Source organism: Chelmon rostratus, chromosome 15 (assembly GCF_017976325.1).
Source record: "Chelmon rostratus isolate fCheRos1 chromosome 15, fCheRos1.pri, whole genome shotgun sequence".
In the NCBI taxonomy this organism is placed as follows: Eukaryota; Metazoa; Chordata; class Actinopteri; order Chaetodontiformes; family Chaetodontidae; genus Chelmon; species Chelmon rostratus.
This window is the reverse complement of record NC_055672.1, coordinates 13877255-13892996: the sequence shown is the minus strand read 5'-3', so window position 1 is coordinate 13892996 and position 15742 is coordinate 13877255. Positions and strand designations below refer to the sequence as shown.

At 40.8% G+C, this 15742-nt stretch overlaps 1 protein-coding gene across 1 annotated transcript; it reads left to right on the top strand.

The window, feature by feature from the left end:
- The first annotated feature begins 241 nt into the window (after nt 1-241).
- Nucleotides 242-14632, top strand: lrrc9 (leucine rich repeat containing 9). The gene is made up of 32 exons (XM_041954415.1): nt 242-298; nt 547-765; nt 1068-1208; nt 1459-1522; nt 1633-1703; nt 2511-2693; nt 3050-3205; nt 3317-3525; nt 3676-3807; nt 3893-4072; nt 4219-4339; nt 4668-4803; nt 4907-5047; nt 5131-5255; nt 5551-5736; nt 5820-5939; nt 6146-6346; nt 6428-6553; nt 6707-6847; nt 6995-7172; nt 7268-7488; nt 7573-7695; nt 7776-7906; nt 8026-8134; nt 8229-8362; nt 9901-10037; nt 10489-10706; nt 11567-11635; nt 12557-12682; nt 13955-14144; nt 14344-14500; nt 14599-14632. The coding sequence occupies exons 1-32, from the start codon at nt 242-244 to the stop codon at nt 14630-14632; spliced, it is 4536 nt and encodes a 1511-aa protein (XP_041810349.1).
- The last annotated feature ends 1110 nt before the right edge of the window (nt 14633-15742 follow it).

Genomic DNA, 15742 nt, shown 5'->3' with positions numbered 1-15742 from the left:
ACATTTATGAAACTGAGCTAACAGTTCCTATATGCGATTAAGCTTAACGAGCTAGCTGGTAGCATAAGTTTAAAGGCTAGTGAAGTTAGCATGAATGTGTGGCGATATTTAGTGTGTTTGCCGACTAACCTTACTTATTAGCTACCATACTTACCCTATCTAACAGACTAAGTGCCATAACTAGCAAACTAATTAACTAACTACTTAGCTCAGCTTCAGTAAATTTCCAGACAAAAACGTTATGATACTGAGTGAGAAACAAAAGCATCAGGGTGACGAGGAGGTGGTCAAAGAGTTGGTGAGTGTGACATTTACATTCATTTGCTCAAAAGGGTAAATGTTGTTAGATCAATATCTATTAACTACTGGATTCATCAGCTGAAATGTTGTACTGCAACACACACACATACACTATATATGTTTTTTTTCCATTTAAGATTTTTTTTAGTTTTTTCACTTAATTATCATTTTACCTTCCAAATGATGATGTTTTTTGATGAGAGATGAATATAAGTTATTCTGTCACATGGATATTTTTCTCAACAGTGCATGGCCAATGGAGTGTCCTATGAAAAAATTGCACAAGAAGGGAGCAACATCAGCACCCTGGAGATCTTCTTCTCTGGTTTTCCCCGCATGGTTGGGCTTTCCTTTTTCCCAAGGCTCTGCCAGCTGACCATAGTGGGCCAGAACATAAAACACATCGAAGCACTCGAGTGCTGTCCTCTGCTTCGGGAGCTCTGGGTAGTCCAGTGCCATCTGACAGTAAGTCTCTTATGCTGCTAAGATTTCTAACCATTAATATTGGCACTGCTGATAACATTAATATGTTATGCCTTGAATAATTACTGTCCACTGTGGTCTATATTGCGAGTGATTACAACCATTCTTAAACCTTGTACAGCGTAATCACAGTTTTTCTCCTCTGTGGCATCTAATGTCAACAAATCGTGCATGCATGGACCACAATTTATGGATCACAACCAATAGTTTAAGTAAGACAGTATCCTGTGTAAGCGAATTGTCGTATATATTTAACAACAGTCCATCCTCTTCTCCTTTTGCAGGGAATATCTGGACTACAGAATTGTCTACAACTGGAGAAACTCTACCTTTATGATAATCAAATCTGTGAAATAAAGAATTTAGAATTACAGGTCAAACTAGAAGTCCTGTGGCTGAGCAATAACTGCATAACTCAGATACAGGTTTGAGCATTAACGTATACATGTCAATCTATCAATCTATATGTCCCTATACATGTTTATCATATGTGATACAACATTCTATAAGATGTGTTAGCCTATGAATTTCATTTCTGAATTTTTATTGATTTAGCTCACCAAAACTGCATTTTTACATAGTTTACCATAACAGTAAACATGATTGTGCATGTTTTGTTAAAGGAGCCTGCTCCAATTTTTTAATCAGTTGTCTGTTATGTGTGTGTTTCTAAAGGGTTTAAATGCACTTCAAAATGTCAAAGAACTAAACCTTGCTGACAACAATATTGAAAAGATTGGTAGGTTTTTGGAAACTTCTGTATTTTCTGTGCCAGGTTTGCTTGAGATTCAGTGACCTGTTTGAAAACAAAGTAAATAAATAATCAAATAATTTTTAACTTCTTTTAAGGGCATAGCCTTGATCTCAATGCCAGCCTTCAGAATCTTAATCTGTCCGGGAACAAGATAAGTTCCTTTAAGGTAAGATTAAAAACAGAGCCATGCCTTTGAAATTCCTTCTTTAAAAAGTTTGCCTGCGTATCTTGTAAAATCTTTTTAAAATCCTTGGTCTAAAGGAAGGGTATTTACATTTTATTTTGAAATGTCAGGGTCTCTGTCAGTTCAGATTTTCAATCAATTCTACAATGGGCTCGCTGTATAAGACCATTGAGTTATTTAGCACCATATTTTCAATGATATATATTCATTATTGTGTCTATTTAAAAATAATCTTGAAAGACTACCTAAGATCTGTTTGATATGTGGGTTTGTGTTAGTTCTACATTTTATACATATACTCAGGCAGACACGCTGATTCAGAGTATTTACACGGAGTCATTCTCTTTTTCAAGGTTATTCTGACAACACAAAAATGTTTTGTAGCTCTAGCTTTGATTGGATTGACACCTCAGATCATATTCCTGCAATCTGCCTTTTATCATTTTGACATTTCTTTTGAGCTGCTGCAGCAAGTGGCACGTTGTAAAAGAAGTGTTTGGCCAAAAAACTGGGAGAAAAAATGTTATGTCTTCACATTGGTTGCCAAACCATTTCTGGCCTCTAACAGCCTACAAGAAAATAAAAAAATATTCCAGACAGTTCTATTATGTAGGCAGAGCAATAAAATGTGGACCTCAGTGATATCTGCAGCATCTGCTATTTCCTCAAAAGAATAATGTACAAGCTTCATCTATTCTTGAGAAACAGTGTGTTTCTAGGGCACAACTTGAGCCTTAGAATGAGAAACCCTGTCAGTGAACAAACCTGTGTGTTCTGTCGTTGTAACAGGAGCTGACTCTGCTCGCCCGCTTACCCTGTCTCAGAGAACTGGCACTGAAGGACCCCACGTCTACCCCAAACCCAGTGTGTCTGCTGTGTAACTATGCCACACATGTGCTTTACCACATGCCAGGCCTCCAACGACTTGACACGTATGACGTCTCGGGCAAGCACGTGAAGGAAGCAGCTGAGGTATGAGAGGACCAGCAGGACCCCTGTGTTACACTAACTAAGTCCACTGGACTCTCTGTTTGACTCTTGAGAGGACATATTCACTTGATTTATGTCAATTGCTAATGATTTGCTAAAACAATAGCAAATTAATTTTTCCCTTAAACAATAGAAAAATGTTACAACATCACCCTCACTTGCACTTGTTTGTTCCAATGTTTCAGTGGGGTTACAAACCATATCATGACTATTTAAATCCAAGACACAATTTCTTAATGCATTTCTTAAATTCAAAATTCAAGGTGTCTTCTATGACTTTGTAATACTTTACTTATTTGTTGCATCTCTGTGTTTTCTTTGTCTTTTTTTTCTTTTAGTCCACAGTAATGAAGAAAATGATGTACTACAACATGCGTGTACGTACTGCTCAGAGGAACCTGGCAGAGACTCAGCTCAGTCTGGCAGAGAGGAAGAAAACTATGTTACAGTTACCTGAGGAATGCATCAGAACAGTCAGTCATGCCCTCAAGAATGTATGTACAATCATTGAAACATTTTTTAAATGATTTTGCCAGCTGTAACAAGAGTACAGGATGAGTTATTTAGTTGTTAAGAGAGCTGTTTCCATTTGGGTGCATACCTAGCTTGAGCATGAGCTCTCCAAGCTGCCAGCCGGTTCTAAGAAGTCTGCCTGCACGTTGGACGATGGATCGACCCACCTGGTCGAAGGTGTAGCTGACAGAAGTGACCCGACCGCTCACGTCAGTCATGATCCCGCCATTGCGCTCAAGATCCTCAACAAGATTGAAGCGCTGAGGGAGAGACTGGCGCTATGGACGAGGAGGCTTGATGAGTCTGTACACTTGAATAGGATACAGAAATAATTTTACAGTGCTTTATACAGTTTAGTCTCATATTGCACAGTACATGTTTCTACATTGAAGCATCTGATTAATGAAACAGTCCCACTGTGAAAAAAATATGTTCCTTCTTCTACATTCAGGATTGAAGCCTGGTATGAACGGGATTTGGTCCAGGCCACAAACAGGATGGAATATACTGTCCAGTTTCTGTTGATTGAGCTGGAAAGTGTTGGTAATATTCGTTTGGAAGAGGGCTGCTCTGCGGACCCTTGGTACGTACTTGGTGTAATTAAGCAAAATCATAAAACTCACAGTTCCAAAGGACAAAAATTTGTTTATGTGTTATGTACCCAACAGGTTTACTTCCTGTTGCGACCTCCTGCTGTCCCGCTTCTCTCATTCAGACTTTGAGGTTCATGGCATCACTGGTATTAACATCAATAGAGTTACCCGCATCCACAACAGTGCTTTGCGGCTTCGCTTTGAGGACAAACTTCACACCCTTCTAGCCGGTGATGAGTCTGCTACCTTTTCACAGTAAGTTAAACTACACTGTAATGAAAAGTGGTAATAACTGTATTTTTAACAATAATTTACTGACATTTTATCATTATTTAATATTGTCCCTGTAACAGTAACAGGACCGTCCATGATTAGTTTGAATCTAACTTGAACCTTTCAAGCAGGAATTACAGACGTCGTCTGGAGCACTTTTTCTACATATCTGACCCTGAAAAAAGTACTGAGAAGGAAGAAATTTTGGCCATTTTAGAGGAAGGCTTCAAGACAGCTGACCAATATAAGGTGTGTATACTGCTGTTATTGTTAGTTTCACAATTCCACCATCCCAAACCTGTCGACGTCATCACCCAGAGTTTATCCTGCCAAGCATGAAGAGTGTCACTTAACTATGTTAGACCTGTGTAGGTTACACAATGAACAGCATTTGCAAAAATTTCCACAAATTATGTTTGTAAGCAGAATGCAGTGAATAATCAAAGGGAGGAAAAGTTTTATAAGTGTGATATTGTAACAGGTTAAAAGTCTCAGGAATTTTTACATAATATTATGATCCCCCTTTTGAGCTACACAACAGAACATACTGACTTTTGCCATGTTGACTTTGAACCAGGCCTTGGAAAGAGAGGGTGCTATACCGCTATCCAATAGCCTGAGTGTGACCGAGCAGCCCAGAATTGAACACGCTCTGCGCCGGACCAGCCAAGGTGATTCCAAGCACTGTATGGATACGATCCCCTTCAGGCACGGTGAGGTAGATTTTCCTCATAGAATTATGTCCGTGTAATCCCCTTAACTGTGACTATTGTTTTTTTCTCTTGATAGCTAAAACACTGATGTTTTTGCCTGTAGGTCAGATTATTGTTTGCAAAGTGTTTGTGGGCCACAGCACACCTATCCGAGTGGGACAACCGGTCGACAGGAGCCACTATCCTAAAGCCTACTCTGTCTACCGCAATGTGGACGCTAAACAAAGAACTGCAATGAGTGAAGGTATGTGGTATCTCACAAGGCGTGAAAACAATTTTCTGTCGGTATTTGTTCAATGTCATTGCTTCTGCATGTTTTTGATCCAGAGAGACCCCGCTCCTCCAAAACACACACTGGCCCTGAATGCAGTCCCCAGCGACGACAGTGGTTTGTGTTTGACCGTGAGCTTGTCTTGCCTGAGTACATCGTACATTTTGAATACATCACAGGGGTAAATATTTTTTTATTTTTCTCATGGTGTTGTAAATCAGCATACTGTATGCAGCCTGCCTATAAGAACTCAGCAGTCCATTTTAGCTTTTAATTTGAGCACAAATCACAACAATAAAAAAAAAAATCCTCTGTTGTGCTGACCTCTGATGCAATCAAAATTCAGTAGCATGACTTTTGACCAAAACTCAGAGATGATAAAACATCATTCTGATTTTTACTTCTCTAGTTGCACACTTGTTTTACGCTTTCTTTTGTATCTCCTGGGCTTCATACTTTTTGATATGTTGTTACAGGCTCAAGAACAGGCTGCATTGCCGGGCCACAGCACAGGCAGAGATGATACTCCTTCAAATGACATCATCCTCGATAAGCAAGTCCTCAACATGGAACCCGTGCTAAAACCACAACCCAAGTTGTTGAGTTTGGATGACAAAATTCTGCTTAATGTGGCCAGAGCCAACGTCCTCAGTCAGATCACTGTAGGTATTCTCAAATGACACCTTGATTTTGAAGCTTTTTCATGGATTGACAAAAAACTATTTTCAATGCATCAAATTCCCAGGTGCTGAACCTTCATGGCAACAGCCTGAGTAAAATAAAGGAGATTTCCCGCCTCACAGCTCTGCGGCATCTTAGCATCAGCTTCAATGAGTTCACACACCTGGATGGCATTTCTCACATGGTAAAAGTGTCAATAGGAAATATTGTTATTGAGCTCAAACTAAACAAGTGTGTCTAAAGTCATAAGAAAGCAGCATTTAATAGCTACTTGCCTCTGTAATATTGAATGAAATTTGATAGTCGACTGGCACATAATACAAAGAGTTATGGACCATAGCATTAAGTGGAAACAAATACCATCTGTTGTCTCGGTTATGTAAATCGCAGCCCAACCTTGAGTTTTTGGATGCAAGCTTTAACCACCTGGTGACCCTAGAAGGGCTGAGGGCGTTGGGACAGCTCAAACAGCTCGACGTGTGCTGGAACAAATTGACCAAGGCCAGGGAGGATACGGCTGTACTGAGAAAACACACACCTGCTCTGCTGAAGCTTGATACCCGATATAACCCCTGGAACAGGGTGCGTGCTGTTATCAAATAAAATCAAATAAAAGATGTTGTACAAGGCACAATGAGGAGACATACAGTGAAGCCGTTTTCCTTTTTCCAGCCTGAAGCAGTCAGAAGGACCATGCTGGGCTGCCTGACGACCCTCACACACCTGGACGACATCATGGTAGCAGAGGAGGAGGCTGCTGATGCTGTTCAGATGGCTGCGGGATCCAAAATCAACCAGGTTAAGATCTTACAGATACAGATAGTTGTTTTATTCAGTAAAGATAAATAGTAGCTTGCTCCAATGAAGAACACAGTACAGTATGTGAACATCTAGCTGTATATTTCTGCATGTACCATAATTCAATCAGGCCTGTTGACACTCTGCTCACAGGCATCTCTTCTGGCTCACTCGCGTACCAACAGTGATCGTCCCCGCAGTCTCAGCCTGCTGTCAACAGCCAAGCTCCTGTGTCTTTTCAGTCCTGCATCCTGGGGCTTCAGCCAAGAGCTGGAGGTAGACTGGACTGCAAAGGTGAGCAACAGGCATATGGGTTTCTTCATAGGAATGATTTCTAAAAAGGCACTTGTAAAGTTTTAAGAAATGTTTCCTCCAGGGAGTGACCCGGGTGCGGCTACACTAATTTATATATATTTTATGTGTTCCCTAAATTTTGAGCAGATCACTGCCCTGCACCTTGACCGCCAGAGGATTTCCAAACTGATCAATCTGAATAAGCTGGTCAATCTGCGCTGGGCCTCCTTCAATGATAATGACATTTCTAAAGTGGAGGGTCTTGACAGCTGCTCGAAGCTGGAGGAACTCTCCCTCAACAACAACAGCATCAAAACACTCAATGGTCAGTCGCACTGTCAACTTGACAATGAAGTTGGAAAATTACAGCATTGAGATCCATCACAGCCATCATTATTTCTGTCTGTCTTTACCTCTCAGGCCTGTCAAAACTGCCTTGCCTAAATAAACTGAGTGTGGATGGCAATCAGCTGTCCAGTCTTGATGCCTCAGTCCTAGATCAGCTGCCAAACCTGTCCTTTCTGTCTGTGGAAAACAACTACATCAGTTCCCTGCATGGCATCCAGCGAGTTCGCTCCCTCCTCGAGCTCTACATCGGCAACAACCAAATTTCTGTGTCGCAAGAAATCTACTATCTGAAAGCAAGTGGGAGAGAAATGACGTTTCAGATTTTCAGACCATTTTCATTGCGTTGCCTGAGCTCATATGCTCTTTTTTCTTGTCAGGGATTGACAAACCTCATCATTCTGGACCTTCATGGGAATCCTTTATTGGAGAAACTTGAAAACTATCGAATTTATGCAGTGTTCCATCTACCCTCCCTAAAAGCTCTGGATGGCATTGCAGTGGTATGTACCGACAACGGCAACCAATATTGTAGTGATGAAAATTATATTCAGTGTTTTGTATTTGCTGTTGCTGCCTGTAGGAGGTAACTGAGTGTGAAAGTGCAAAGGATATGTTTGGAGGAAGACTAACCCCTGACATGGTAGCAGAGAAGCTGGGCCACTCAAACTACACAGACATCAGCTACCTCACCCTGCAGTCCTGCTCCATTAGGTAACAGCCTGGCTATGCAGACACATAAACATGACACGCATTCAGAAATGAACATGATTATAGTGATTTACTGTGTTGAAAAATTAGGCTGATTGAAGTGTTTTGTTTTCCACCCACAGGATGGTAGATCTGTGTCCTGCAGACCTGTTCTGTAGCCTGCGCAGTGTCAACTTAGACCACAATAACCTCACCTCTTTCTCGGGCCTCATCTACCTGCCCAACATCAAAGTACAAATTACACTGAATGTCAAAAATCAACAAGTGGGCTTGAAATGCACCTGAATCATGGACAAATACATTATTTACAGTGTCTTCTTTACAGGCTCTATGTCTGAACTACAACCACATCGAGTCCATCCTGCCCAGACAGAAGACTCATCTGACAAACAGACAGATGTTGTACAGCAAAGTTCACTCCAGTGGGTACGGCCAACAGAGCCCATCCAAAGGCAAAGGGTAACACACTTTTTATATCAGTAATTCATGTATTTTTACATTTTGTAATGCTGACATTAACATGACAGTATGAACTTTAACCAAATGTGTAGACTGTAACCACTAGGGGGCAGCACTGACCAGCCAATGTATGAACTGCTTTTTGACAGTTTTACCAGATGTTTGTCACAGTTGAGGCCCATAAATCCTAGATAATAAAATCTAGATGTAAACACAGTTTCAAGATGCTATAATTTGATTTAATGATAATGATTCTTTGTAGATATACAGTGCCAGTCAAACGACACACCTTATATACAGTATGTTTTTTCTTTATTTTTATTACTTTCTACATTGAAGACATCAAAACTATGTAAGAACATATGTGGAATTATGTAGTTAAAAAAAGGTGCAAGCAAGGCAAAATGTTGTTTTATTTGTGTTATTTATAAAATGTTTTATATTTTAGATTCTTTAATCTAGCCACATTTTGCATTGATGGCAGCTTTGCATACTGTTGGCATTCTCTCAACCAGCTTCATCCCCTTGAAGGAGTTCCCATATATGAGACGAGCACTTTTTGGTTACTTTTCCTTTACTCCAAACCCTCTCAGTTGGTTATAGGGTTGGTGATTGTGTAGGCCAGGTGATCTGATGCAGGACTCCATCACTGTCCTTCTTGGTCAACTAGCCCTTACATAGCCTGGAGGTGTGTCTCGGGTCAATGAATGGTGGTCCCACAAAGCACAAACCAGTGTGTGTACACACACACATACACACATACTGTACCTTTTTTGTTTATTTCTATTATTTACTCTCTCTCTCTGTTACCAGTGAACCTGTTTACCTGCATCTCAACACATATGTGCTGTTTGTATTGGATAGCCAAGGCCACTCAAATGTCATTAATAGCAATGTGAGGGCAAAAGAGCACCTCAAAATTTTCTCATTCACCTTGTGGGATTTTTTAAAAATGATTTCATTTTTACAAGTCAAGTAAACAAACTCATCAGTCTATTCTGCGTGTAACTGTTATTTTTTGCTTGACCAAACAGGTGTTTTTGGAGCATTCCACAACTTTGCCAGTCTTTTGTTGCTCCGGCTCAACTAGTTTGAACGTTGTTGCTGACATCAAATCATCAAATTCAGAATAAGAAGATATTTACAAAAATCAATTAAGTTGTTGAGGTTAAACATTAAATATATTGTCTTTGTCATTTTTTTCTATTTAGCACGTGTCAAAGAGGATTAGCAAATGATCACATTCGGTTTTATTTATGTTTTACACATCCAAACTTCTTTGGAATTGGGGAGGTATATAATAAGTTTAAGTTTTGACATTGTCATATATCATAGCAATAATAATGTGATCTTCCCAATTCTTTTTCCTTTTATAGAAAGTGATGTGACAAGCATGCTTTTGTTTGCCCTGACTGTGATTGCCTTTAGGTGGTCTGCACCTGTGATGTCTGACCAGTTAAATGAGGCAGCAGGAGGGAGAAAGAGATGTTCATTTAACCACAGAGGTTGCAAACTGTCATTCTGTGACTCTGTTTAAGGGAAACTGGGCCCACTGGTAGTCTGGAGCCACTGATGGGCAGCCTGGAGGTGCTGCATTTGAGTCACAATGGCATCTCCAATATGGCCAATCTGCAGCTCAGCAGGCTCACCAATCTTAAAGCGCTCTTTCTTCAAGGTACATATGGTTGACGTAGCACCCCTTCCTCACAAAGCCTGTCAGAAGTGTGGTGTATAGAGCCTGTGAAAAGGCAAGCACTGAGAGCAAAGTCTCCAATAGACCTTAGGCCAGGTGGGAGATGAGACTTGAAGAAAAGAACGACTGACTTTCTTTTCAACAGCTTTTGTTGGCTTTTGATTGAGCTTTGCTTTGTCAGGGTGTCCCACAAAGCAAACCTTACTTGTCCTTCCTTTTTTGCTTAGAAACCAGTCAAAGCTGTCTCTGTAATTTCAGTGCCTTTTACACCAGGGGCAAACAACAAATACCCAACAAATATTTATATGGCCTTAAAACACCACCTTTTCTTAGTTTAGGTGTGCAATTTTCTATCTTGTTTTGTTTCTTGAAATATTAGACTATTGTTTTAGATATCTATTCTTTGTTTTGATAAGGTCTTCTCTCTCCCTAGGTAATGAGATCAGCCAGGTGGAAGGATTGGAGGGTCTTCACCAGCTCAGAGAGCTTGTTTTAGACAAGAACCGGATCAAAGCTGTGGCCAATAACTCTTTCATTTCCCAGAACGTCTTGCTAGAATTGCACCTAGCAGAGAACAGGATCCGGGAGCTCAGCCATCTAGATCCTTTGACTGAGCTCCGCAAGCTCTTTCTTGGCATGAACAAGCTGCAGGTATACTCCTCTAGCAGCAGGACTCTCCTCATATGCTGGATGTTTATATTCAGAGATTTAATAAAAGTGCATATACAGATTTTCAATGAAACTGTCTCAGTGAATCACACCGCAGTGGTTTCCTGAGGTGACCACCAAGTCACAGCAACCTTTTGTGCAGTTTTTGATTTACCACCAGATTTTACTGATTGGTTCATATGCAGAATGTGTCAGATGTTTAAGAATGTATTTCATTCAGCATGCAGTCGTATTACTTTTCCCTGCATTTGCAAAGTCAGACATGAAGTATAGTAATCATGAGTCATTACCACCCCACTGTGGCATGCGAGGGGTAGCATTAAGGAGAATCAAGTTTGATTGAAGGTCACGGCCGTGTGTATGAAGAAAGAGGTGAACAATCAGGACAACGTGTAATCAGCTTCTCAGTCTGCATCTCCCTCTCACCCAGGGTGAGTGATTTGCACTTTTGTTGCCAGTTCCTGCCTCCCTTGACTTCCCTAATGTTTTCATGCATTCAATTAAGACATAAAATACAGCAATCATCCCAGCACAACAGTTCTCACAGTGGAGGCGTCTTTGAATCACTGCCAAGTGCAACCATAAACCTGGGAATGACAGAAAACACCCCTATGCCCTGTTGCGTGCCCAAACTCTCTCATGAGATTAATGAGAGCTCACACATGTAATCTCTCTCATCAGCTGCTTCCATCCTCCTGACACCAAAATTTTGAAAGGTACTGATGCATATGTCCCCATTATCAATATACAGAAGGCTACAACCAGTGGGAAAGAAAAGTTAAAAGAGGGGGTAGTGACTGAAAAAGAATTTAAGATAATCTTTGTTTCTTTATTTTTTGTAGGACATCACAGAGCTTAACAAGCTAGAAGTCCTTCCTTCGCTGACAGAGCTCTCTGTTGTTGGCAATCCTGTGAGTATTACAAGTGTTTGTGCATTAAACACAAATATGTGATGTGAACTGGGAGAAGATACTATCCAGGTTTATTTTGTTATCATTGGCTTTGATGTGACTCTACTAGCTGTCAGTCACAGGACACTTTTAATGTTTTCGGAACAAATTATCAAAAAGCACGCTCACAAGCCTAATTTCTCACTTGCACAATCCAAAACACTATTCCAGTGTAACTCTGTGGTTTCAAATTAAGCGATTACATGATGGGCCATCTGCTGCGCCTCAAACTGGCCGGCATCAGAGACAAATCCGTTGAACAAATGGCAGGGCACTATTGGCCCCGTTACATCACCCATCTGGAGCTCATGGATCAGGCCAGAGCAGAGCCTGCAGCCCATGGGCCTCTCAGTTGTCCACAGGGTTATGCTCAGCTGTGATAGCCTCTATACTTTTCGACCCCATCCCCCTTCTCCTCCCACAGGAGGGGTTAATCCTGCCAGGGGGTAGAGGCCAATAGCCACCCCAGAGACCATACCTCCTGCTGTTGACAGCATGAGATCACTACCTCACCCATGTTTCCTAGCCAGAGTCTGTCTACTCCTCTCCACTGGACATCCATTGGCATGCACTCACAACTTAATCACAGCAGCAGTGTCCTACAGGAACATTAAGTTCTGTGACTGGACAGGCTGAATTTGTACCCTGGCCAGAGGGTGCCCTCAGCTGGGCGCAGAGCTATCTGCTGCGTTCAGCTGGGTCACTGGAATAGCCGTTGGGAGCATGATAACTACATTGGGACCCACATAGCTTCATATTTATCTCAGATGTTGCAGAGCAGGCTTCACTGAGACCCCACAGTTAAAATTTCTGGATGCTAGTTAGGGTCAGTATAATTTATTACCAGGTTGTTTTATCAAACTGATTTTTGTTTTCTTTCAGGTAGCAAAAAATTCTCTCCACAGACCAGCGGTAGTACTCCGTCTGTCCCGGCTGCAGGTACTGGATGGAGTGATGGTTACCCTGGAGGAAAGAACCAGGGCTGAACTCCTCAGTACTGATCTATCAGTGAGAACTGCACACAACATGCATACTCACATGCATATATACACATATATACAGGATTGTAGCTATCGTAGAGGACAAGGATTTTGTGTCCTTTTTTTTTCTCAGTATATTTTTTTTTTACATTTGGAGCTGAAAAATTCTACAATTAAAAATGTATATATAATGGGTACTTTATAAAATTATTCTAATATTCTTAGGCACAATGATTTGATTACTGTGAGGACACTGAAAAAATGTATACACTAATACACATTCAGAATTAATACCACATCATTTTATTCCTGGTAGTGTGGAGGTTGCAGCATTTTGCTGAGGAGAGTGTTGGGGACCCGTGATATCAGTTTCTCTACAGCCCTGCATACATTCAGCACATATCAGAAATGTTTTTACTTATAGCACGCTGACAGGATTAGGAATCGGGTTAGTTTGCAGGAAAGAAATCTGTCATTAACCCCTCTCTGTCATTAACCTAACTCTAACTTCCCCCTTTGCAATTCAGTATGAACGTTTAACTATAAATGAACTAAAACCTTGTTTATGTTAAAAGCTCATAATGGGCCTCATCATGTAAGATGTAGTCTGACTGAAAGAAACAAACAGCCAAACCACACCAAAACAAAAAAGGGGAAAAGCCTGGATCAAACTCTTACAGTATGACTGATTTGATGTTTACGTAATGAGAGGCCAGGGCATTAATTCTCCTACAACTCTGAATTAAAAGCAGCCTAAGCCTGCTGGCATCATCCTGCTGATTAGATGAAATGTGCCCGGCCGATAATGCACCAGTGGATTTGCCCCCTATTAGCCAGGTCAAAACGACCCCCTTTGCTTGTTAATCGTAGATGTGGAAATGACACAGCAGAGATCCTGGGTTCTCTCATTAAATACACAAACACAAACCTCCCCCTATTGACTCTTAATACTGCAATCTCAGTTGTCACACTGAGTTTATGCCTGCGACTGCTGCTGTTTGAATGTGAACATTGTTATTGACGAACAGAAATTACTATACCCCTATAGGTGCTCATATATATGGAGCAAGCAATTTAATCATCAATCCTCTGCCAAGCGTGTGTTTGCACTGGACACACTGCAGTGACAGTAGTAGGAAGGCAGAGAAAAAAGGAACAATTTCAAGGTTAGGTTCTGGAGGCCCTGAGGAGATCATTTTTATGTGTTATCTGAATATCTGCTTATCTTCTTCAATGTCATCCTGTCCTGGAGTATTACTTCTATCTTCCTTATGCTCCCTATTTAATACATCTCTTTAAGCCATGCTCCCAATGCCCTGGAGCTTCTCTACCTGCCACTGAGATAAACCTACCTGGACTGCTACCCCTCATGCCTCGACACACCGCTCTAAGAGGAATGAGCATAAGTGGAGGACTACAGAATTTAATGCAGGCACATGATGTCCTGCCAACTAATGTGGATGAGGCCCAATCTCATTACACATACAAGCGTGAGTGTGACATTTCTCCTTTTGAAGATTATGTTTCTTGATAAACATGATTGTGCATAAAAACAAGCTTTCGATCGCCATGGTTTTAATAAGGATTCACTTTTTGAAATAACAGTATGAAAGAGAACTGTTAAGTTGACCATTGGTTTGACTTATTCTGGGTCTCTAACCCACACCCTTGTATTAATCCTCAATTCAGACAAGAAGCACAAGCATGGTAGTGCTGCTCGAAACGGGCAAACTGATATTACCTTCAGACACATTCGAAGAACAGGAAGCAACCTGACAACCACAAGCCTCCTATCTGATGGGAACAGAGTCATCATCACATATCCCAACCTGGAGCAAGACAGCAGGTTGGTAAATCCAAAATCGAAGAGATATAATTATGCCTCTGTAAAATGTGGGAGATCTAATGCTCTTCAACTGTTCCCTCGTACTTCTTATATTCCAGATTTCCAAATGGTGGCAAACCTCCACCCATGTAGTGCCCAGAAGAGATGGAGCATACACTGATAACTCATCAATCAGTATGCAATCCAAAGGCGAACACATGTGACAGCCATGACTATGGTGTGGTCATATATCATAGTATTTTAGGACATAATTTCTTTAAGGGGGCTCTTTCGTAAGCGTGCCTGAAGCATATGCATAGTGTGTTTGCATATTTACTTAAAAGTAAAAAGTCAGAATATAGAACAATAGCAAGAAATAACTTTCTGTAAACCTTTTAATGTTAACATACCAATAAATCACCTTTGCAGCTCTTTGAATTTTATTTTAAACTAAAACATGTTTGGGGTTAAAGAAAATTAGGCTACTTGGACGTTGATTGTCGTGCATCCCTTTCACGTGCATTTATATATAATAACTGTGACCTTATTTTCTGTCCACATATGTGGCTCACTAACCATGGTAATCTGAGGATGAGAGGTTTTGGTGTCATTTCTACTGCTATCCCATCCTTGGCCCCAAACGAGTGAAAAAACATCCACAGATGTACAGGCGTGTGAGGGTGGCACGCTGCATCCATTGGGTCAAATGCATCCCCAACAAGTGGATAATCCAGTTTTAGCACACCTCTCTGTGGACAATAATCTGCAGTCACTCAGATAAAGATGTAATCTTGAATGAGGTCCAAATGGATTTCAGAGATTGTCAATTTCATCATGTTAGCCTCTTTTCGAAAAGCCCACAGCAGTTTCGACTAATAGGCAAATCTCATGTGTTGTAACTGGAAATGAACCTACTCCACTTGATGTTTATGATGTTAGCTATGATGAACATGAGATTATAATCCTCCCGGTTTTCCTCACAGTTTAGTCTAGTAATCTAGTAGTCCTGTAGTTAACAAAAACACCAGTCTGAGCCTTGAATGTGGAGGATACAGCCCACATTTTGTGACCTAAAACCTTTTCATTCTGATTGAGATAGGACATCCACTCCTATCCATCAACTGTGGCGTAAAAGTAATATAGCAGCAGGGAAAGAAAGGCATTCTCACCATCACTGCACAGTCTGTTAGATATGTATCCTTGTAAAGTTAAATGATTTATCCTATTTAACTTGACCTGCACCTTTCTATAATACATAGTCTT

Coding starts and splice junctions, on each gene's coding strand:
- lrrc9 (XM_041954415.1), top strand. CDS start 242: ATGATACTGAGTGAGAAACAAAAGCATCAGGGTGACGAGGAGGTGGTC. Junction 7,907..8,025: donor CTGCAGTCCTGCTCCATTAG/GTAACAGCCTGG, acceptor TTCCACCCACAG/GATGGTAGATCTGTGTCCTG. Junction 8,135..8,228: donor TCTACCTGCCCAACATCAAA/GTACAAATTACA, acceptor TCTTCTTTACAG/GCTCTATGTCTGAACTACAA.